The 23,461-nt window shown below is 36.8% G+C and overlaps 1 protein-coding gene across 3 annotated transcripts; it reads right to left on the bottom strand.

Moving 5' to 3' along the window:
* Positions 1-656: 656 nt before the first annotated feature.
* On the bottom strand, positions 657-23,430 carry TRIM23 (tripartite motif containing 23). 3 transcript variants are annotated; one of them, XM_054003704.1, is made up of 11 exons: positions 23,176-23,430; positions 22,345-22,507; positions 14,400-14,521; positions 13,287-13,565; positions 12,500-12,682; positions 11,746-11,961; positions 10,525-10,659; positions 5,566-5,695; positions 5,338-5,448; positions 3,806-3,930; positions 657-3,461 (listed from the first exon to the last, which is right to left on the bottom strand). In XM_054003704.1, the coding sequence occupies exons 1-11, from the start codon at positions 23,269-23,271 to the stop codon at positions 3,282-3,284; spliced, it is 1,740 nt and encodes a 579-aa protein (XP_053859679.1). In that variant the 5' UTR covers positions 23,272-23,430; the 3' UTR covers positions 657-3,281. The 3 variants fall into 3 exon arrangements, with proteins under 3 accessions (XP_053859679.1, XP_053859681.1, XP_053859680.1); XM_054003706.1 differs by lacking the exons at positions 14,400-14,521; positions 22,345-22,507; positions 23,176-23,430 and having other exon boundaries at positions 13,287-13,370; positions 13,439-13,549; XM_054003705.1 differs by lacking the exons at positions 10,525-10,659; positions 11,746-11,961; positions 12,500-12,682; ... (2 more) ...; positions 22,345-22,507; positions 23,176-23,430 and adding an exon at positions 6,412-6,502.
* Between the last annotated feature and the right edge of the window lie 31 nt (positions 23,431-23,461).

The raw sequence follows: 23,461 nt of genomic DNA, 5'->3' as shown, positions 1-23,461 counted from the left end.
ACAAACAGCAGGCTCACACTGAAAGCTCAGACAACTTCTCAAGCTGTTGTGAATCTGGTTCAATAGGGTCCTGTTACTATGCTGCTTAGTTAAATCTACTCTATAAACAGTAACATTGATCATGGCTGTTTATGTTCACCTAACACCACTGCGCTCATGAAAGACTTGGGAGTTTACAGTTCTGGTAACTTCATTTATGAATTGAGGTATGATGCATGATAACCAAATATATTTCCTCAAAAGTTGCTGCTACCATCACGAAGTTTATCTTTAGTGAGATACAGGATCAGTAACAAAAATACCACAGAAAGCTAAATGTAGCACACCTCTATTCTCAGAGGACCTTAAAAAAACAAAACAAAAAGGCAAGTTTATTAAACTTCGTTCTCAAGGTTTTACATATTTTATTGAAAAGGAATTATTTTCTGAGCAATGCAAATTGCAACAGCTCACAAATTTCTTCTACGAAAAGAGCTCTTTCTTTAAAGAAATCTTTACCTAAGATCCACATCTACTCAACACTCTCAGAACCAGACCCTCATAGTCCACAGTAATTCTGAAGACAGAATACAGAAACAGTGATAAAACATGACTGTTCGGTTAGCGCAGACATACTATTTTTGAGATGAGGTTCTTTAAAGAAAGCCACAACACAGTCACTGGATGTTGCATTTACTAAATTTCAAAATTACATCAAGATCCTTTGAAAAGTTAATTCAGTCTTTCTAAACAGTTAGCAATGCTTTAATGAGTTCTAGTTCAAGAAATAATCCAATTACATATTCCATAAGTCAGTACACTAAAAACTAAAGTTCAGTAAAACTGATGAAATAAGCTTAAATTTATAACTGAAGCCATTTATATGTTGTATTAATGTATAATACAAATAAACCTCTTCATGTACTCTACACTGCAGAGTTCACAGACAAATGCAACACTTTCACATTTACTTCAAGTCATCTTAAATAAATTCAACTTAAAACACTTTCATGGTAGCATTCCATGTGTCACAAGCAATCACTTGTACTTGAAAATATGCATGAGTGAGAATTTTTCCTCTCGCCTCAAATTTAATGTTACATAAAATAGCAACTAGTCACTTTGAACATTTTGAATTAGAACTATACTGAGCAGCATGTGTAACTGAAGCCTAAGCCAGCTAAAATGAAACTAAATCAGGATTCTTCTAAAGAATAAAGAAAGAATAAAGAATATCTTCTTTTAAAAATATTACAGGAAAAGATATCTACCATACTTAGCAGAATTTGTTCGTATTTCAAAAAGAGCTGTGAAGGTACAGTCAGCCCTAACCAGGTCAGGGGCTGCTCTGCAGCACAGGCTAAGCAGATGCTCAAATCACAGCCACCAACTGTGTACTGTGCAAGAAGTTACAGGCTGGGAAGGATGAACAATTTTAAGTTTGGTATATGCAAAACCCCCACCTTTCACTCCATTATAAACAATTTCCAAATTTATCAGGTTGTCTAAAGAAAGAGTAAATACTTTGCCTACCTGTACATGTGTAGGCATTGAAGACCACTTCACAAACATTAAACTACTTTAAAGCTTAGTGTTCCTTCAGGTATTACTCACGTCGTTAGACTTGCTGAATCTGAAGCTGCATTTAACAGAATTTACCTGAAACTTAAGTAAGAAGAATACTACAAGTGTCATAATAAGGAAGTAGTTACATGAACTGCTTCCTCTAGAAAAAAAGTGCAAATTATTTGTTTATACATTCTTGGCTTTACCTAAGGTATGTAGTAGGAAAACAACATAAAATTCCTAATAATAGAATGAAAGGAAAGCCACAGATAATGGGATACACTTTCTTTGCTAGGTGAGGTTCAGAGCTCTCACAGGTAAACACTTTTCAGCATGGCAAAAAATATCTCCACGTCTGTGAAACAACACTGTTCACTTGCACTGTCTAGTTCTGATTTGCCTCTACTCCAGTAAGAAAAGTTATGATACAGAGTATTGATCTACTGCTCAGAGTCGTAGCTCCCCTACCAATATGAAGAGGGCCCACGGTATAGCTTCTTCAGTTGGCAATGGCCATGGACTTAGAGAAAAGGGAAGAAGATTCTGGTGTGCATACCAGACAGATAAAATTGTCCGCAAAATTGCATGTCCAGCAGAAAAGGAGATATCACTAGGTCACTGCAACCTTCTCTAAATTTAAACAGCACTACATCCATATTTCATGGGTTTGTGAATGAGTAATCTTCAAAAATAGAGGCACTGGTGACAATTCCATGTAGAATACACAGTAAAAACTGAAAATGTAATTATGGAGAGTTTATATCACATTTTACCAATTACTGTTCTAAAGACTTATAATAAGTGTTCATTGGTTTTACATTGTGTTATTGAATATTTTAAGGCCACTACCTTAATCTGGCTACTTAAAAGAACATAACTAGACTGACGTAACATCACACTACTTCTTTAAGAAGTTGTTTTTTTTAAATTTAATTTGACTTCTTCAGGAATAAACTTAATCTCTAAAAGCAGATTATATCCCCGAGTATGCACAAAATACTTTCACCTCGGTATCACCATATGTCCATAAATAATTCAGTGTGAAAAACTCAACTAACCCCTGCCCCCAAGATATAAAACAAGTTGCTAAATAATGCCACAGCCCCTTTGCTCTGCAACACTTTTCTCCATTCTGACTTTTCTTTGTGCAGTTATGCTGCCTTCCTGTAACAAACAAGGAGGTTAATAAATAATAAGGGAAGCATTTTCTTTACATGGTGTAGCTGCATGTAAGTTTAAATGCCACCTTTATATTTATGGATTCTTTTGATACTGATGAGTAGCACCATTTATCTCTAACTAATAGAGGTGGGTATTCTAATTAACTTGAGATGGATGTTGGAATAGCTTCATGGGAATGTATTTCTAAACTACTCAGAATTTTTATAATACCAATTAACTACTATAACCACATTATAACTATTACATTAAATCTAATGCATATTTTATCAGGGAAAAAAATTTAAATTTTAACAGTATCTCAGAAAGGAATTTCAAGGCATCCTTGAAACACTCTTCCATTCCCACTAAATGTAGATGTATCAACTTTCAAAATCACTATAATGATACAAGTTTACTGAACCAATTAACCAATCTAGGATGAAGGTTTATATTTTTTTGTAACCATCACTTAAATAAAGTCCCCTCTTCAGGGAACAGACCTGATGACAACACCCCATATCGTGCAAACGAAACAAAACCATAAAGTACAACATTAAATTGCAGCTGATGTAAAGTTAAGCCACATCCAGGACACCAGCAGCCACTAGCTGCCTTGAAAGCCAGTCCAATCCTTCATAAAGTCCTGTACCACTTCTGGCATCACAACCCTGAATATACCAGCTACGGCCACAGCAGAGTTTGTGGAGACTCAACAGTTCTGTGATTTCTTCCACTGGAAGAGCACCTGCTACATCCTGAAAGAGAATCAGATACAAAGACTGAATTATTCTTCTGTATTATATTTGAAGACATTTTATTGGCTTAGACTGAACCTAAAGATCACATAACAGCTCTTCAAACACAAAAGACAAATCAAACAGTTAAGCATTAACTACTCACTACCATAAAAAAAACCCTGGTTGATCAATCTACTAAGCACGCTTAGCACCAACACTTACTTGACTGGCATTACACATAAGGAAAATATCTACATTTTATGCTTTCCACATTAGCACTCCCTAACCACAGCAGAGGGTTCAGAAGGTTGGAATTGGATAGACAAGCTGAGGAAAAGAGAGTAAAACCAAATCACAAGTACCTGTTTATTAGCAAAGATCAAGAGCAAGGCATCCCGCAATTCCTTCTCTGTTAATAATTTTGCAAGTTCACTGTATGCTTCACTGACCCTGTCTCTGTGACTGCTATCAACAACAAACACCACAGCTATGAAAGAAGAAGAGAAATGTTTTACACACATTCACATATAAATTGCAAAGTTAGCTTTCAACTTACACTATTCTTTTTTTCTAGAAGCTTTCTATGTGAAGTTTCTCAGCAGGACACAACTTCAGTTTTAAATCCAGGACGACTGAGAAATTCCTTAAATATTTCTGTATTTTAAACAGAAGTCTAGAATTCACCCTAAAACAGGGAAAAAATCTCTAATTTTTTTTCCTAGTCTAATATAAAGGCCATGGTATTTTAACTACTTACATCTAAAACCATATTTACTATGTGTGGATTAAGTATCTCAGTTTAAACCATGTCTTGATCCATTTATACTCCATTAACTCCCATATGGCTGTCTCAGTTTCCGTTAATGGGCTGTAATATTCACAGGTTCAGCCAAATCAGCACAGCTTGCTTCAACTACAGACTACACAATCCAAAGAAGATGGCCAAGGGCCCGACATAGCAACATTAGATTTTACTATCCACTAGAAAGTAACTAAGATGCCAGAAAGACTGGAGAGTTAAGGGGGCAGAGCTAGAGGACAGAATGTAAAATCAAGGGGTTTGCGATGAAAAAAACCCCAACACCAAAAATAAAAATAACCTACTGCAGTTATGTACCAGGGTAACTGCTTAGCTTTCTCTCCAACATGCAGTTCCAAGGCAGGCATGATTCTATGCTACTTCACACAGTATGTTTAAAACAGGATAACAGAAATCCCAAAATACAATTTTTAAAAGTTAGAAAATGTGAGTAATTTAAAATGCTAACATTTGTATTTAAGGCTGAAATAAGGCACAAAGTGGAGCACATGAGCTGGCATTTGTAATTCCTAAGTATTTTTAGATAATTGTGAATGAATCAATCAAGGGGAACTTCTTTCTGAACTGGGAAAAACCTATGGAGGATTTAAAAAATGACAACACAAATTTTTAAGTTCATCAATGTTTTCAGACTCAATAATCTAGTCTATAATCAGATACTACACTGCAATAGTAAGTCGGAAGTTACAGAACTTGGTAGAATTTTTTAAGTTGCTATCTAAAGGCTCCTAAAAGCTGAGTATTTTTAAGCGCTATTTATATTTCATACCTGGCAAGTACTGCTTCTCACTATGCAGACTTTGGGACACTGTACATTGTCTGTTGTCAGCTAGAACCAGTTTAACAGAGGTTCTAATTTTATTTGGCTCCATGAACTGTCTGATGGATTTATGGAGAATGCACCTTTATCATGCAGTAGACATTTTGACCAACTGGATTAAATTTTATTAGCTCATAAACCTAACAGCTGTACTTTGCATTAGATGAACATAAATTATTTCTATTAATAATCTGTCTGGCTTTGAAACACAAGTTAGAAGACAAAATGCATTTTAAGAGCTGTATCAGTATTACCTTGCGTATTGAGATAATAATGTTTCCACAAAGGCCTCAATTTGTGCTTTCCTCCTACATCCCAAATAGTAAACTTTAAATTCTTGTATTCTACTGTTTCAACGTTAAAACCTGGAACAAAAATATTTAAGTTTTACAGTCCTGTTCTGTATGAACATAAAATAACCAGAATCAGTGGATAAATCAAACATTTGGAAAAGTCATAATATTTAAATTGTAGCTACTAACCTATTGTTGGAATTGGCTGCATGAATTCATCTTGCTTTAACTTAAACAAAATAGTTGTTTTGCCAGCTCCATCTAATCCTAAAGTAACAACCCGAATTTCCATTTTTGGTCCAATATGTACCCTGTTGTCCTGGAAGAAACAGAATATTATGTATTAATAACAACAGCAAATTTCGGAAATTCAATCTTGAAAACCCTTATGTTTAAAACATGTATTTTGTCACCATTTCAAAATGATTAAATGGATAGTCTCCAAAAGTACAAAGCACAATCATCAATCACTTCCAGCAATAATAGAAACAAAAATATCCAATAATATCCTGAACCTGTAACTTCTACCTGACCTGAGTTACTACATGTCTTTTAGAAAGTCAGCCAGTTTCATGACAGTATGTCTGTATTTTATAAAATTTAAAATTCTTTCATCATTCTTGGCTGAGACTATGTGAGTAATTGTTTATGCCAATTAATTAAGAGTTCTCTGACCAGAAAACTCTTTTTTTCCCCCCACTTTATTAATATCTCCACCTAGAGTACTACTTCCCTGCTGGATGTTCCATAGCTTTACCTCTTACCTCTACCCTAAACCTCTTCCAATGCTTTGCAATAGCAACATTACTAGCACTAAGCAGTAATCTAAATAGTAGACAAAAGCAAACAAAATCCCCCAAGTCTGGAGACAAGAAATGAGAATCAACTTCCCTATTTGTAGTTTACACCAAGCTAATGTTGAGTATTGAAGGAGATGATACTGACAATGTGCTCAAATGGCAAAGCATAAATTCTAAAATAAACACATAGACTGAGATTAGTATATATTCCTGAAACACATTTTGAAGTACTTACAATTGCTATCTTGATGAAACATCAGGGTTTCAATCACCAGAACTATGTGGCAGTATATTTGTTTTCTTTCAAAATCCAGACAGCACTGTGCCTACTCCACACAGCCTCTTATTTCTTCTTACAGAAGTCTTACAGAAGAAATAAGTGCAAAAATGCTACAACATCTCTTGGTAAAAGACCAACATATTGCCAGTGTTACATGACATATAAACATCTATATCACATGATGTGACATATCTAACTATTTATCTTTCCATATACACACAGATACACACACAGGATCCATTATGCATCTGGATATATTGTCATCATAACAAGCAATTGGATTCTCCCTTCTGTCATCAAAAAAGTAGCATACTTTCAGAATAATCAATACAATTCAATGACCTTATGCTATCACTATCCTGGAAGAGAATAAAAATACCTTGAGAAACTGCTTCCTAAAAAAATTTTTAAAATATAATTATGTAACTACCACAATGCAAAAGTCAGCAACATAATGACTGTAAGTGTAAAAGTCAGATCAAAGGTTTATCTCATCAAATATGCTGTCTGAAACTAGGCAAAGACGGACATGAAAGTAAGAAATAAGGAAAGTACATAGTGATGATAACTGCCCTAAATAACTTCCCTGTGCATAACAGCTTGGAGCTCATGGATTTCCTAAGCCAACTGTGAAGTTTCTTCAACCAGCAGATCTTGATGCATTATTCACCTGTGACATAGTCTACTTGCTCCTTGAAACCTAAATGGTCCTTATTATAGAACTCCACACACTGCCTATTCAGTATGAAATAAATTACTTTATTTGAATCTGTGAAATGAACTTGTATAAGCTCAGCAGGTTCAGTATTACTATTACATAAGGAAGATGCTCCACAACCAAAAGACTATTTGAGATTTGGAAAATAAAACATTGAGACTTAACTGCTTTTTAATAAATTTTGTCTAAGTTCTAGATATTTGGAGTCAGAGCTGAAATTCAGTGACAACACTGCAACACAACAAGATTATCAGAATGGGTTATCTCAAGCTGGAAAAGAAGAACTTGTGGGCAGATTTTTGAGAAGCACATCAACAGCAAAGGTACAGAGAAAGAAAAAAACACAAAGAAGTATGCAGAAGGCTCTGAAGAGTCTAAAAAATGCCATGTCTCCAGCACTCTTTACACACTCAAACTTCAGTTCTGATTTTATCCAAAATTTCTGTCAGTGAATCTCCCCAATTCTTCTCTGTGCCTGAAAGGAAGAAGGAAAAGCAGCAGCTCTGAATAGAGCTGCTCAGTTCACAGGTTTCTTGCAGGAGGCAGTACCCTGGCTATGGGCTGGCAGTGAGCTGGCTTGCTGACAGTGAGCCAGTCTGATAATCCTCTCAACAGCTCCACCAGAAGTACTTGTCACCTCAACAGCTCCTATGGCTGGAGGGCAGAGGCAGTACAACTTAAATCATCAGGGAAACCAAGGAGATGAGTGATGCTGTCAAATTTAGCCATCCTGTTGCAGTTTCCTTTTCTAAGGTTTAGAATGAAAACAGGCTGTTCTCAGCATGTTTGTATTCTCTCAGAAGGAATTAAAACACGACAGATACCAAATTTCCAGTTTTTGCACAAGTAGTTGTGTCACTTCAAAAAAAACCATTGCAAACAAAGTTGCTGTTTAGAAAATTGTGCGTAGTATCTGCAATATAAGTCAGTAATAATGGACTATTCCTGATCACAGCTAGAAATTGACATGTAAGAAGTCTCTCCTTGTCAATTGTATCAGCACCTTTAACTAAAATGTTGTTTAAAAAATGACGAATAAAACCCCTTTGTGTTTCTGGCAGGTGCATAACTTGATGGCATACTTAAAAACAGGTAACCTTAGACTTCTATTTAAGTAAAACTTGTTTTCTTAAATCTCAGTGCAGAAAGTGCAGAAGAAAAATTCACAATTATGATCTCTTCACTTTTTTATTCTTGACCTCTTTCAAGAAATTTGATGAGACAAAAGGTCTCTGTACAGGTTTACTTAATGGTATCTTAAAGTGCTTTCCCTCTGAGAGAATACTGTCTTCTTGAATAGTCTTGATTTAAGTAAGGGTTAGTTGCTCACAGTTAGTTTAACATCATAATGAGAATTTATCTGTCAGTGTCAGGCACTGCTTCCTTAATAATTTTCTCTCTCTGCAGCATTTACATACACGTATTCATGATGACCAAATGCATTTCTTGCATATAATGCTCTACAGCCACAGCACTCATTTGACAGAAGACTATCTTTAAATAAGGATCATGCTCCTGGGTAAGGAGAATTCTCCAAACCCTCCCTTCAGAGCTTTGTATGTGGCATTTCCCTAGCTAGTTTAGAAAGAGAAATAGCACTATGCCTGTTTTCTTGTGTAACCAGTGAAACGAAAAAATACAGGCAAAATTTACTCACTTTCAAGAATGAAAAGGACTTCTCTCTCCCCTCCTTAAACCCCCACAACTTTCATTTGATATTAAAAGTTTCTCTGATCTGGTACTGTCTGAAATGGATTTTTACATTTTATAATGGATGCAGTCTTCAGTGTATGCCAGCTCGTGAGAGACACCTTTCCAGTAATATAATAGCAGTTTACAGTTTTTTATCTGAATATTTTATTTCTGCCTGATATCTGTTGCCAGGTCCAGATCTTTTATGTACAACAAGCCTCACTGCAAGTCACAGTAGTGGCCATCAGCATAACAGTAATCTAAAAACACATTGTCAAGAAAGAGAACATTAAGCTTTATCAGATTTGAGTAAACAAAAAGTAAGAGGCTGAAGAAATTACTTTCACCTTATTTTTTCATGGCTGCTGCTGTTTTTGTGAAAAATTATACTTGCATTAGCACCTTTGAATTTCAGAAATTAACCTTCAGAAGACTTCATAAAAATACAAATTGTTACAAGACAAAACCAAGTCTTCTGGGTCCCCCAAGCCTATTTTAGGCCTCCTGTAACACCTCAGCTAGCTCCTATCATTCTCTTTCCAAAGGCTCCGAAATTCACAACCAAAATTTTCCAAGTCTGACAAATAGCTCTGAAAGCCATAGTCAGATATTCAAAATGCCCCTCTGACTCGCAGTTCTTCATCTGTGAAATGTGATTGCTGCTTCATTCATGGAATAATAAGGGTTTGCAGAAGAGGTTTCCTTGGCCCTACCAGCTCTGGTCTCTGTTGAATAGGAAAGAGACAGGCAGAAGTGTAAATGCTGCATTAACATGGAAATTCAAATATTCTGAGGGTACAAAATCAATTATTTTGAAGAAATTTAATTTTTCAAGTCAGCAAGAACTGACATAGAATCTCTATAGAAGCATTAATTTTCTTACAGTAAATGCTTCAACAGCTACAGTTAAATTCTCTTTTTTGTCTCAGCCACAACAGATCCTCTTTCATCCATTCAGAACCAAAAAAACCCCATATATCAAAGTACTTCTTGTTCCTTGAGTCTCAAACTTATTTACTTTCCTATGAGGAAAGCATCATAAATAATAAGTAACATGTAAATACACCAAATAGAAGTACCATTTTTAAACTTTGAACAATTTTGCCCCTTTCAATGAAAGTGGTACTGAAATTATATTGAAGCAATAAAACCCAAACCTACTTAGAAGATTAATCATGTCTAAGCTAAGCTATGATTGAAAACCAAGCAACTGTAAAAGAAATTACTGTTTAATGAACTGAAAGAAATAATTTTTTAAAGATTATAAACTGGAAGTTATAATAGTAGTATTCCATTTAGAATAGGTGAGCAATCTCCAGGAAACAATCAGATATGTTTCCAAAGAAAGGTGTTTCTAGAACTCAAAAATGCTATCCAACTTATTTAAAAGAAAACAGCTCACGTTCAAACAAAGTTACTGATATGGTCAGTGTCCAAAGAATATTTCCCACCCTTATTACAGCAGTATGCTGGTTTGTTGCTCAAATACTAGATTGCACTCATCATGTGATAAGACAATGTAGCTCTCATACTGAATTGCCTCAACTTGTTGCAACAAATACAGCACAATTATGTACATCTATTATTCCTGCTTTATTTTGCATTAGATTTGGGACTTCATAAAGTGAATAACTGTACTTCCATGAGATTAAGAATACCTTTGTAAAAGTAACAGGTATGCTAGCATCCAGCTGGACATGATCTGCAAGCTCTGTAAACTGCTGCTGCTGTTTCTGTAATGTCTCTAGTAATCTTGTAATTTCCTGTTTGGCCAACACTACTCTGCAGTCATCCTAAACAGACAAAGAAAACAAAAGCAGGCCTTTCCTTTAGTAAGTTATTTAAAAATACCCCAAATACAATATAAAAATGATTGCTAGAAAGAAGGCATTTTAAATAGAAATACTCTACTTTAAGAAATTGACATTTACAAAATAGATTTATTTTAAAATTGAAATACAAATATGAGTATCTTACCAGTTTTCCTTAACACTAATAGATACTAAATAGTTCTGCAGGTTTATAAAAAACCAACAAACTTTCTTTATGAGCCACCTAGGAGTAATATAAATTATAAGAAACAATAATAACAATGTAACATATAAAGAACATTTATATTTTTCATGTATCATTTAAACAGATGGAACAGAGCAGCTATTTTGCAGCATATAGCAACACACTTAGTAGGAAAATATTAGTATCCACCCATTCATGATCAGAACATTTGTACAGTTAAACCTAACTATGCAACCAAACAAAAGCTCTAAACAAATCTGGAAAAAAGAACTACAAATAACACATTCACGAAGTAGCTTATCACACTCAGTTTACTATTTGCTACATATACTATTTACTTTTTCCTGTCATTAAACTGAATGAATAAGAGACCAACCAGAAACTCACACACAGCCACTTTCTTCATACATTTAAGATGTTGAATTACCCATGTTACAAGTGCTACTGAGATCAGTTTAATCCTAAAACATATTTTCCTACCAGCCATCTATGACAACTAGCTTCAAACATCTATACTTGTAATTGCTATTGTAAAATCTTCCCAATACATACTGTACGTTTTTGGTTTTTTTTATTGCTTCAGTCTTGTCTTGCCTTCCCACTAACTTCGCAAATATCAGAAAGTACTCCAGAAAATTCATGCCACAGGGTTTCCAGTAACTGGAGGACTCTACACTTTTGTACTGATTATCTTTGGCTAACACTCCCTTGTAATGAATACTTAAATCTCATGTTAGACCACGACTGATTTAATCTTGTAAGAAAATAATGCAGAATACCATCTAATCTCTTTTTTTGTAGTCTAAAATTAATCTGTACTTCCATGTATTTTGCCATATGCTACAGCTCACTTGCCAACCTACCTGTTGCAAAGTCTTTTCACAGTGAAGGCAAGCTGTTGAAACCTGTGACAGGAGAATGGTCATATCTTCTTGCTGTTGCCTAAGCCAAATCAACTTCTCTCTCACATGAGCATCAACAACACTAAGAGCCATTTCCTCCTGACGACAAAGGGTTTCATGAAGATCAGAAAAATACGCTCTGACACATGAGCGAGCATTCTCTGCAGTTCCTGGTACCTAGAGTGTTGCAGCAAGGAGATCCAAGAGATTAAGGACACCAGTTGATTCCAGGAGCAAATTTTAAATTTTATTCCAGATTCTAATTTATTTTCACATATGCTTGGCTACATCACAGTTCAAGTCCCAGTTAGGGCTCATAAGAACTCCTGAATAATACCAAAACACTTCTAGAAGTTATTCCTATAATCATGTAGCTCATTTGCATGTATAGACACCTCACTAAAAATGACCAGGGAAAAAAGCCTCAATAGTATTATACCACCTGAGAACATACACAGTCTGTACACTAGGAGTCATACAACTTTTCCCACTGCCTCCATATTTTCAGATAGCCTAAAAACATCGTAACACACAAGTTCCCATCTATCTGCTGATCTAAGTACTGATCTCAATACTGACTTGCTAGACAGAAGACCGTAAAGTCTTGCCCTATAAAACCTATGCATAATTTTCAAAGGAAGTCCTTATCCCAGTTATTACAGAAAAGCCAATAATCTGTGCATGTGGGGGAAATAAAAATTTTTTAAAAGCATACATGTTCAGTATGGGCCATTCCAACTCCATCTTCAACTATCTGTTCTCCTCCTTCTATATGCTGAACAATTCCAACTAATTTTCTGGAATAATCTGAGATTTCTTCTGTGAAAGTTCTTATACAGTGAGCCATGTCTAAAATGGATGCACGGATCTGGTTCGCTTCTGGTTCCAAGACAGAATGCTATTAATTAAAAGCAACATATTAAACATCAATCATAATGATCTTCCTTAATAATCTTTTATATTTTACTACATATTTAATATACATGTGCAAGTATACGGGCATATATACATATAGTAAAGCCAAATAAGAACTTAAAACCATCTTGCAATTTAAAAATACAGTCAGGACTTACAGATTATGCTGAAACTAGCTCAGACATCTAGCAATTACACAAGTAAACAAAAATTTGGCTGTTTATCATAATTTATTATAAAAAAAGAAGGATAGTTAGATTGCACCAGTGATGTGATGTGTATGTAGTGTCTGCATTATGAAAACAGCTTTTAAAATGGTGGCCCAATGACATGAAAAGTTCAGAAAAGCAGCAGATAAAGGGACTGTCCTTCTTCATATAATATACACATTAGTAACTCATTGAGTTCTTAGATTTTTTTTTCTTTATTTTATCATGGCAACTGTCTGACACAAAGGGAATATTAAAGAATGGGATGAACACATCAAGAATCTATCCTCCTTTCTTGACAACCTTTTATACTTTATTTGGATAAATAATTATGCAAGCCACCCCATGGCATGACTAGAAATTAATTACCAGCAGTACCTTATGACCTTGATGCTTCCCATATTCTTTGCAGACACAACACATGAGAGGACTCGCCTGACAGCCCTCTTCTAAGCAAACAAACTCAATGGCATGCACTTGGTGTTGGGAGCACATCGTCTTCTCATGAGGCTTATCAGCAAGAGGTACACGCCTGTGCTTCGCCAGAGTCTTAGTAGAATGAGTAAGCTGGGAACAGTCTGCACACAGGTGAGTGGCACAAACAGTGCAATACACGGATGCAACGTGGGCTTCATCTTCATCACAACGAATGATACTCTAACAATGAAAACCAGGCAAAACTAAAGTAGTTAAGATTTAACCCCAATAGTGGAGGAAAAATCAGAAGACCTGTCAACAATACAGGCTTTCTTTAAAAGTTATACACTAATAAATATTTGGACTACTTTGAAACTTGATTATAAGTTTTCAATAAACTTTTTGAAAACACAAATTTAAAGTGTTCAGTGATTTTACAAATCCAAGCTTCAGTGCCAGTTGTAAAGGTTTGGAGGAGAAAATAAATCTGGGTCTGGAAACTTCCTCCAAAGCAGTTATTACAGAACAAAGAATTAGTTACAGAAAAACAAAACACCAACAGTAAAATAAGCACTTAGAAAAGTTATCTACATCTAGAATGGTATTGCAAGATATGTTGCACACCAGCTGTTAATACTGAAATGATAAAAGTAGCTACTTTTGGTAATGGAGTACTATATGATATAATAAAATGACTATAAAAGGCAACTATTGACAAGAATAGCTGAAGTCTTTAGGAAGAATTCCTAAGGAGTTTCAGAAAACTGTACTTATATGACTAAAACTAAAATATCAAAATGAGTAACCTTTTCTAAAAATCCTAAAGGCATAAAAAGGGGGTGAAATAGTATGCATGTTTATTAATACCAGTTTATTTTCTGCTTTAGTCAAGTACAAATTAGCATTTAATTATGAACAATTAATTGAAGCCTTAATACTAGATACTGGAAGAAAAGAATAGCATTATTGGTGAAATTACATTTGGCAAAGAACTAATTTTCAATCTTTTTTCTATTTAGAGATAACTTCTAGCAAATGTAACTTTTGTTTGTTTGTTTGTTTAAAACTCTGTACCTCTCCAGACAGACCAATGCCTTCTTCAGCTGTCCCATACTGCCCAGCAGGTCCATTCTGCAACCGTTCCAGGAGTTCCAACAAAGCAAAGTTCTTTTTCAAGCCCCAGACACCAGAATCTCCTATTTTTGATGAATAGTTAAACAAAGGAGAAGATAGGAAGAAAAATCTCAAGCACATATAATTTTGAGAAATTCCACAAACCACAGTTGAGATTTGGACAAATATTAAGAGCACATCAACTACATTAATATTAACAAAGTGAGATACAACTAGCATTTTTTCTACAAGCTCACTCCATCTTCTTCTTTCCTTTGATCATTGAATTATTTTTATGCAGATCTTCCCTATTAAAAGATGCCAAGATTATTAAAAATTTAGAGAAACTTAGTAAAAATACTTGTAAAATAATCTGCAATAGCTAACAACTAAAGAATACAAGGAACACACAAACACTGCATATCATAAAAATTATTGTTTTCAGAGGTATAATGGTATAATTCCTACTAATGGAAGTCATAAAGAATTCCGTACTGAGAAACCTTATTCCCTGTATCACAAGATGCAACACCAATTGCAGATCTCATGCCAGCAAAATCTAAGTAAGAGTTAAAACAATATTCAAAAACAAAACCCAAGGTACTACACTATTCAATAAAATGGAAGATCACTCATATTGCCTAGAGCAGAAATCCATGTCTGCTCCTGCATGATCCTTATTTTGTAGAAGTTAACATGAAGCAATGAGACGAGAAGCAAAATCAGAACTGCATCCCAATAACTGCTGCTAAATGGTAACTGTATAGGCCACATAGCATATGAGAATCTTAGCAGTTGTTTGTTCAATGAATTGTCATCCCTTGACTTTTTTTCCACTGTAACTGTCATAAATTTAATGACATTTTCTCTGTTGCAAGGAAAAGATGGCTCATGAGATCAAGCATCATCTTTGAGCATTGAATCATTATTTTTTAACCATAACAAAATCACAAAATTGTTGATGTTGGGAGGGTCCTCCTCATCACTTTGCCAAGGTCACCTAGAGCTGGTTGCCCAGGACCACAACCAGGCATATTCTGAAGATCTCCAAGGAGGGAGATGCTATCACTTCTTTGGGCAACGTGTAGCAGGGCCTAGTTACTCTTACAGTCAAAATAGTTCCCTTATATGCAGACAAAACTTCTGCATTTCAGTTTGTGCACATGACACATCAGCTATCTACATGAACTCAAGGAAACAGTATTCCCATGTGTTTTCCCAGACAGCCCAGACTTCTTGAACTGTCCAGTTGTCCCATGTTGTTTCCAAACTCCTGAAGTATGCTGCCCTATGGCAGTCTTGCAGGAGTATGTGCCCTTCATCCTTCTGGAATTCAGTGTTACCACACTGATCTTTTACAGACGTGAAGTTTTACTTCTTCAATATGGACATTTATCAAACTCTCCATGGACTGTGATTTATCACTGGAATGAAAGTGCAGTTCTAAATTACTAGACAGACAACAACTACACAGTTATGAGAAATATCCAGTTGGCAACCACATTGCTTTATGTAGCTTCCACTTTAATTTCATGAAACTTCTTTTCCCTAGTCCATCTTCCTCACAGTTTAGATTATGGACTGTAATACTCTATTTCAAATTTGGTCATTGAGAATTTATGTGCCTCACAGATTAAAGGCAATAAAAGGATGATACTGTTTTCCTATAGCTATAAATGGGAGCATTTTAAACTATTTTATGCTCCAACACTCTCAATGAGTATAAAACAACACTGATAACCTGCTTAAAAAAAATATGTTTACCAGTAAAGACCATGCATTTGTTGCTTGCAGAAATGGGCGTATGGAAGCACTAGTCAGTAATTAGTGCTAACTAATGCTATCTAACTGAAGTTAGATATAAAGCAGGGTGCTTTAAAAAGTCAGTGACCTCTGCAGTTATCAGTTCCATGGTGGAAGCATTCTCTGCTACAGAAAGGCACTACATTGCCAACACCCAATCTAAGATCAGTGCACTCCACAAAAGAAGCTGCAAACAAACAAACAAAATATTTTGACTTTTATTTATCACAGATCTTGAAGGAGTTTACAGAAGGGGTGTTCTGTCCCTCCAAAATTACACTAAGTACCAGCAAAGTCATCTGCTTTGACATATTCTGACCTCACAGCTTAGTAATTTTTTAGGTTGAGTACTCCTAGCAAGATCACTGTTTTTTCCATAACACAGAACAAGGAAGAGTCACCTCTGAAGGAATACAGAACACTATATACACTTTTAGAATTTAATTTACATCAAAGCAGTTTCTAAATGGTCTGGATTTGCTAAGTATGTATCTAGACAGACTAACTCGTAGAAAACAAAGTACTGGAAAGTGGCTATGTGGTTCCTTTCTAGGGTGTTTAGCACCTTCCCACAGCAAACTAACTGTGCACAACCTTCAGCTTCTACAGCATACAAAATAGTCACATTAACAACACAACAATATAATGACTGCTGATAGTAACATGCACCTTCTATTTTCAGATTAGCCATTAATCCAGATAGCCATTAATAGCCCAGTATAAATGGATGTACATATACCAAAAGGATAAACCTACTTAAGTAAGAGATTATAGTTCCTAGTCTTATAAACATTGTCTTAGCCTTTAGGCAAACACTGGGTAAGGCTACAAGAGGAACAAGCTATTCAATCATTACAGAGTTCTTACAAAAGTCTTTTCTTTCACAGGTTTTAGTGTTTTTTACAAAAACCCTAGACACCGAGAAGTACTCTTCTCAGTTTACAACACTGTATGTGATTTTAATCATGTTCATTCTGTTCCATGTCTAGCAGTGAAGAGAAAGTCAAAACAAAACTAATTTACTGAATTGTAACCAAGAAGATCAGAAAAGGTAAGTCAGTAGCTATTATGTACTTATTGTTTTGTTCATAACTCTAAGATGTCATGAAAAACAAAGATACATGGCTCTTACATTCTTTCTATTGTGTATCATGAGACTTGGTAATACAAGTACAAGCAATTGTATAACATGGCCATCTTGGTCACAGCTAAAAAACAAGCAGAGCTTACATATAAACTTTTAATTTACTGAAACAGGATTTATAATAAGCAAGCACCCTATAAAACATACAATCACAGAATAATCTTGAGTTGGAAGAGACCCATAAGGATCACTGAGTCCAACTCCTGGCCCTGCACAGGCCATTCCCAATGACCACACTGTTTGCCCAAGAGCATCTTCCAAACTTCATCCTCCACCCTCAGAACTTCCTGAACCCTGGCAGACTTGGTGCTGTGACCACTTCCCTGGGAAGCCTGTTCCAGTGCCCAGCCACTCTCTGGGTGAAGAACCTTTTCCTAATAGCCAGTCTAAACCCTCCCTGGCACAACTTCAGGTGATTCCTTCGGGTCCTGTTACTGTTCACCAAAGAGAAGAGATCGATGTCTGCCCCTCCTCTTTCCCTCATGAGGAAGTTGCAGACAGCAGTGAGATCTCCCCTCAGTCTCCTCCAGGCTGAACAGACCAGGTGACCTCAGCCTCTCCTCATACGGCTTCCCCTCAAGGCCCTTCACCGCCTCCATGTCCTTGCTGGACACTCTCCAGTACCGTCCTTCTTATGCTGTAGCACCCAGAGCTGCCCCCAGCACTCGAGGTGAGGCTGCCCCAGAGCAGAGCAGAGCAGGACAATCCCCTTCTTTGCCTGGCTGTGATGCTGTCCCTGATGCCCCCAGGACACGGGTGGCCCTCCTGGCTGCCAGGGCACTGCTGGCTCATGGCTCATGTTCAACTTGCCATGGACCAGAACCCCAGGGCCCTTTCCATGTCACTGCTGTCCAGCCTCTCATTCCCCAGTCTGTCTGTACATCCAGGGTTTCCCCAGCCCCAGTGCAGAACCCAGCACCTTCCCTTACTCTTGAACTTCATATGGTTGGTGATTGCCCAGCCCTCTCTGCAGGGCTTCCAGGCCAGAGTCAACAGCTCCTCCAGTTTTGTATCACCTGTGAACATTGTATCCCTCCCAGTCCTGAACGAAAAATAACTTATGAAGATATCAAAGAGCACAGAGCCTAAGGTAGAGCCCCATGGAACCCCCCTAGTGACAGGTCACTACTCTGATGTCACCCCATTCACTGCAACCCCTTGTGCCTGACCCCTGAACCAGCTGCTCTCCCATCATGTGATCTGTTTATCCAGCTGTGTGAGAGACAGTACTGAAAGCTTTACTGAAATACAGTAAGACAACATCAGCTGGCTCCCCAATCAGCTAGGTGGATTACCTGGTCATAAGCATGCATTCTTATAAAAAAAGTCATGTCTCATTTCACTGGTATCTATCAAAAAGTTTACATATTTGCACAAATGGGACTTTGTGCCTTTTTATTTTAAATCTACCCATAAAATTTTTAGGTACCTGACATACACATTTTCAACACAACTGACCAAGTGTTTATCTTATATTTAAAATCATTATATGATGAGTTCTGTAAATACATCCATTTACTCTCTTGGACTTCACCTCAAATTCTGGTATGATCACAAATGTAAGAGAGTCCAGTGATCTCATCCTTGTGCCTACAAAGAATGTTTGGGCCCATTAGAAAAATCATTACACATTCTGACTGTCGTCTCAAAAGAAGAATAAGACATGAATAGCAGGAAATGTGCCAGCCAGGAATGAGATAGTGACAGACCAAAGATATTAAGACTGACTCCAGCTAACAATACAAATGTCAATTTCAGAAGCATGAAGCTTGACTGCAAAACTGTTATAAATAATGAAAGGGATAAAGGAACAATTTTTGTCTAAAAGTTTAACTGCCTTTTCTTGCATTTTTAAGCTTCAGCTTGGCACTCAAACACTAGCAAAGGCATGTGTAAATGTAAGCAACACTAATCAGATGGATTCCATGAAGGATGCCATCACCTGCATATCTTGTGAACAAGTTTTAATGATAGAAAATAATTTCAGCTCTGCAGTAATGGTAGATAGAGAGAAACTCCAAAGCTGTAACACCAGAGCATTTTTCCTAAAAATATCATGGTCCGCATATTAATTAAAAATACCATGGTCCGCATATTAATTAAAAAAACCCCCAGAACCCAACAGAAGCAAACAAACAACCCACCAGCCAAAAATAACCAGTGAGAGACAGGAAGAGAGAAAACAATTTGCAAGAAATTATTTGCCTTTTCTCCCAAATCAACTTACTTTAAGGAAAATCTTTGAGCAGAGCCTCTTTTTCTACGGACATCATTTATTGGGTTTTCCCCCATATAAACTGTCTGAATCAACACTCTCCAGAATATATGATTTTAAAAGTTTTAAAATGAAACAAACTTTTATATTGCACCTTTTTGGTTAAAAAAAATGTTAATCCAATTGAAGACAACAGCTCATACACCTTCAGCATGTACATACTCATTTAATATTTTCCATTAGAAGATTAATCACAGCCAACTTCATTAAAGAATTCTTTAAAAACCCAACAAAAATCAATGTTTTGTCTATTCTGCAATGCAGAATGGTTTGGGCAAGCTATAGTCCTATTTGTTCATTACAAAATATTTTCTCTTGTAACAGGATTCTATTCTATTCTAGGTGAACTGTTAGAAAATTTTGCTAAGCATGTAAACAACGTTTCAATTTTCAGTGGCAGAACACATATTTCCAAAAATCCTGATTCACAAAGTACTTCTAACCCTGCCTTCACATACAGTTATATACAGAAAGAAGAGACCGGCCTGTATATTTAAACCAACTCCAGTTCCAAAAAAACATAGCTACATCTACCCATATACAGATTCCCCAGTATTTATTTCAAAAAGCTACCAAGATTACTTAGGAAAACTTGGATGAATATAGTATTAAGTGCTTTAATAATAAGAGCAACAGTAAAAAAGTAACTATAGATCACTTTAGACCAACTAAAAGCCCCCATAAAATCCATAGTTACTCATTAAGAAACTGTGTTCAGTACAGGTAGCTTTATGTCCTAATTTTACAGCTTTTCTTTCAATATAATTTTCTCTTGGCAGTGGTCCTATAATCAAGATTTAGATACTAAACAGCTCTCTGAGACTAGGGAACATCATTTCATTAAATACATTAAACTGTAGAATTGCTATAGGGTGAACACGGAGCTCGTTTTCTCATATCCTCAAACAGAGGGGAGGGACATATGAAAAGCTCCCCTGGGCCCTGAGTTGTCTCTCCCTGTTCCTAAGCTCTAGAACAAAACAGAACTACAAGTGCAGCAAATTTAACCAATACCAGCAATTACTAGGTGATTAAAGTAAGGTAGTGAATGTATAGATATCTCAAAGAGGGGCCATGGTGAGCTGTACTCCACAAAACTTAGTTTTATATCCTGCAACCAGTAATATGTCTCAAGGGTCTTGGACATGGAAAGACTGAAAGTGATCCCTCAGCTCACCAGGTAGAACTGTTATTCACTGAAGTGTTTTTATTTTCAAGCTGTTTGTCTAAGATTTTGTACCAATTACTTTTGTGAGCAGCTGTTGATCACAGTGCATCCTTCTTCTTTCTAGTGTTAGACAGCAGGATGCAACTCTATTTATCAGCTCCTCAATATATAAGGATGCTGAAGCTTTCCATCCTTCTTTCTAACTGTAGGGCACTTGGAGGTTTAATAACATTTCACCAAAAACTCATCAGAAAGATGAAAAAGAAAAAATCTGTAAATGCTTTTGTAAAGTTTCATTTTCATCAAACATGAAACGCACTGAAAAAATAGGAGAGGATCCTTTCAGATGCCTGGGAAAAATTGCATAATAAAAACTAAAAAGTAACAAGTTCCCCATCACAAGAAAAAAAGCAGTGGTCTTGGACAAAAATGTTTCATAACAGGACTAAATGTTGTGCTCTAAGAGTCTACCTCTAAAAGAAAACTTGTGCAGCTGTACAGTCATAGATAAGAAGCCAAACCATTACTCTTAACCACTCTACTAGACTGGCAATCATTCATGATTCTCATACTTTACCATGTCCCTCATCCAAAAAACAAACCCCTCTTTCATACAAGACTGGTATTTCTTTTCCTGATTTCTATCTTCACAAAAACATCCTGCAGAGTGCCTTAATACACCTAGCAGATTCTTTTACTTCAAAGTCAAGTGAATTTGACACTTCAACATTTCTCTCATGGTTTACGAGATTAGAGATGTCCTTTTCTAAAGATTCTCCTTTCAACAGGCTCCTTTTTCCTCCAGTGCTATTCAAAACTGCTGGAGCCAGTTCTGTTAACAAGTTCTTTTTGTTACAGCTTCCTCTGATAACTTGTCTTCTCTATAACCTCATGTGGACTAGGCAATTCTTATTCTGAAGAAATTATATGCATGCGTCATCTTTTGCCTAAAATAAACTTTCACTGTAAGAAAAAAATCTTTATCCTTTCAAATAGCATATGCAGACATTCTTAGAGTAGGGGAATCCCTGTTAATAGCCTGCCACTACCAATAATGCATGTATAGAAGTCACTAACATTGTAAAAACCAGATTTGTTATCACTAATCCTTCCCTCTATATCACTTCACCATGAATGCAGGCAAATGTCTGTCAAAAATTTACCTATTCAATTACATGGGTTTAGTGTTTAGGACAATAGGAAACTAATACTTATACTTCAGGAACCCTTACACAGAAACATTAAACAGTGTAGTCCCTTTGTAAATACAGGTGTACAAGAAGATGTCCAGGTATAAGCCTAGGTTATATATATATATTAGGCTATATATATACAGCCTAATGCAAGCCTAGGTTCAAGAACAAAAAGGCAAAATATGTTCTTTCTTTTCTTTACTGCACATTCGTTACTTGGAAGTACTGTCACTAAGTGGAGCACTAAGAATCTACGTCAAGCATTATCTTCTAGATATCCTTGACTGTAAGATTTCAAAAATGTCAAACTTCTATTTTCTTACCTAGTTCAGTAACTTGTCGATCAAAAGGACAACGAACTGCTCTGCCATGAAGGGGAAGACGGGTAAGACAGTCATGGCAGACAGTATGGCCACACAAAAGCAGCCGGGGAACTTTGTCCCCTTGCAGAGAAAATACATCTTCACAGACCCCACACTCAAGAACCTGTAAGTTAAAAAAGACCATATTTGGTTTTTAGCTAATTAAAAAGCATAACTTCACACAAGAAGCTATATGGCAATTTATTTTTACAGACGTTCATGCAATTACAGTACATAAGCTAAGTCAGTAATTTTGCTTTATATGCATACATATAACGATCATACTATAGATTTTTAAAAAGTAAATAAATAATTGGACACAAACAGAACATTTTAACTCCTCAGCATCCTGCCTGACCACCACTAGTTCCTACCCACTTCATTTAATACAGTGCCACAAGACAAGTCTACTGGTCAAGAGGTACAACCGGATGAAATATCCTCGCAGGAAAAGGCAGCGGCCAGCAAGACCCTGCCAGAGCAGAGTGTTGGCCAGTAGAGTTTTCCCTCGCAGCTGATGCTCGTAAAGAGGTCAGTCATATCAAGTGAGCCACTTAACAAGCTACAAACGCAGCACCGAGCTAGTGCGAGCAAACAGTTGCGAACCGGAACATCTCAAGCTATAAACGAAAAGCAAAACTGATGGTCATACAGAAAGAAAAAAAAAAACCAAAACCAATTCATAAGCCCGGCACGCCAGGGGGCACATCGTGTACCACAGGCCTCCCGCGCCGCGTCCTGGGCGGGCACAGCCCGCCCTGCCACAGGAGCTGGGCCGAGCTGCCGCCTCACCTTCACCGCAGCGCCCGCCGGGCCGCGACCGCCACCGCCACCACCAGGCCCGCGGCCACTCTCCAGCCCGGCCTTGTTTACAACCAGGGCCGCCATCTCGGGGAGGGCGGAGCGGCCTCGCAGGAAGGAGCAGAGAGCTGCTGCCGCCTTAGGCACCACCCCGGCGGGTGCAGGCGCCGCCCTGCAGAACTGCAAAACTACAGAAATGCAAAACTACGACTCCCAGCGTGCCCCACAGGAGCACTGGCGGCGAAGGAGGCGGTGGTGCCGCACCCGGGGCCACTCG

The sequence above is a fragment of the Vidua macroura genome, chromosome Z (genome assembly GCF_024509145.1).
Source record: "Vidua macroura isolate BioBank_ID:100142 chromosome Z, ASM2450914v1, whole genome shotgun sequence".
Lineage (NCBI taxonomy): Eukaryota > Metazoa > Chordata > Aves > Passeriformes > Viduidae > Vidua > Vidua macroura.
This window is presented reverse-complemented; position numbering and strand designations above follow the sequence as displayed.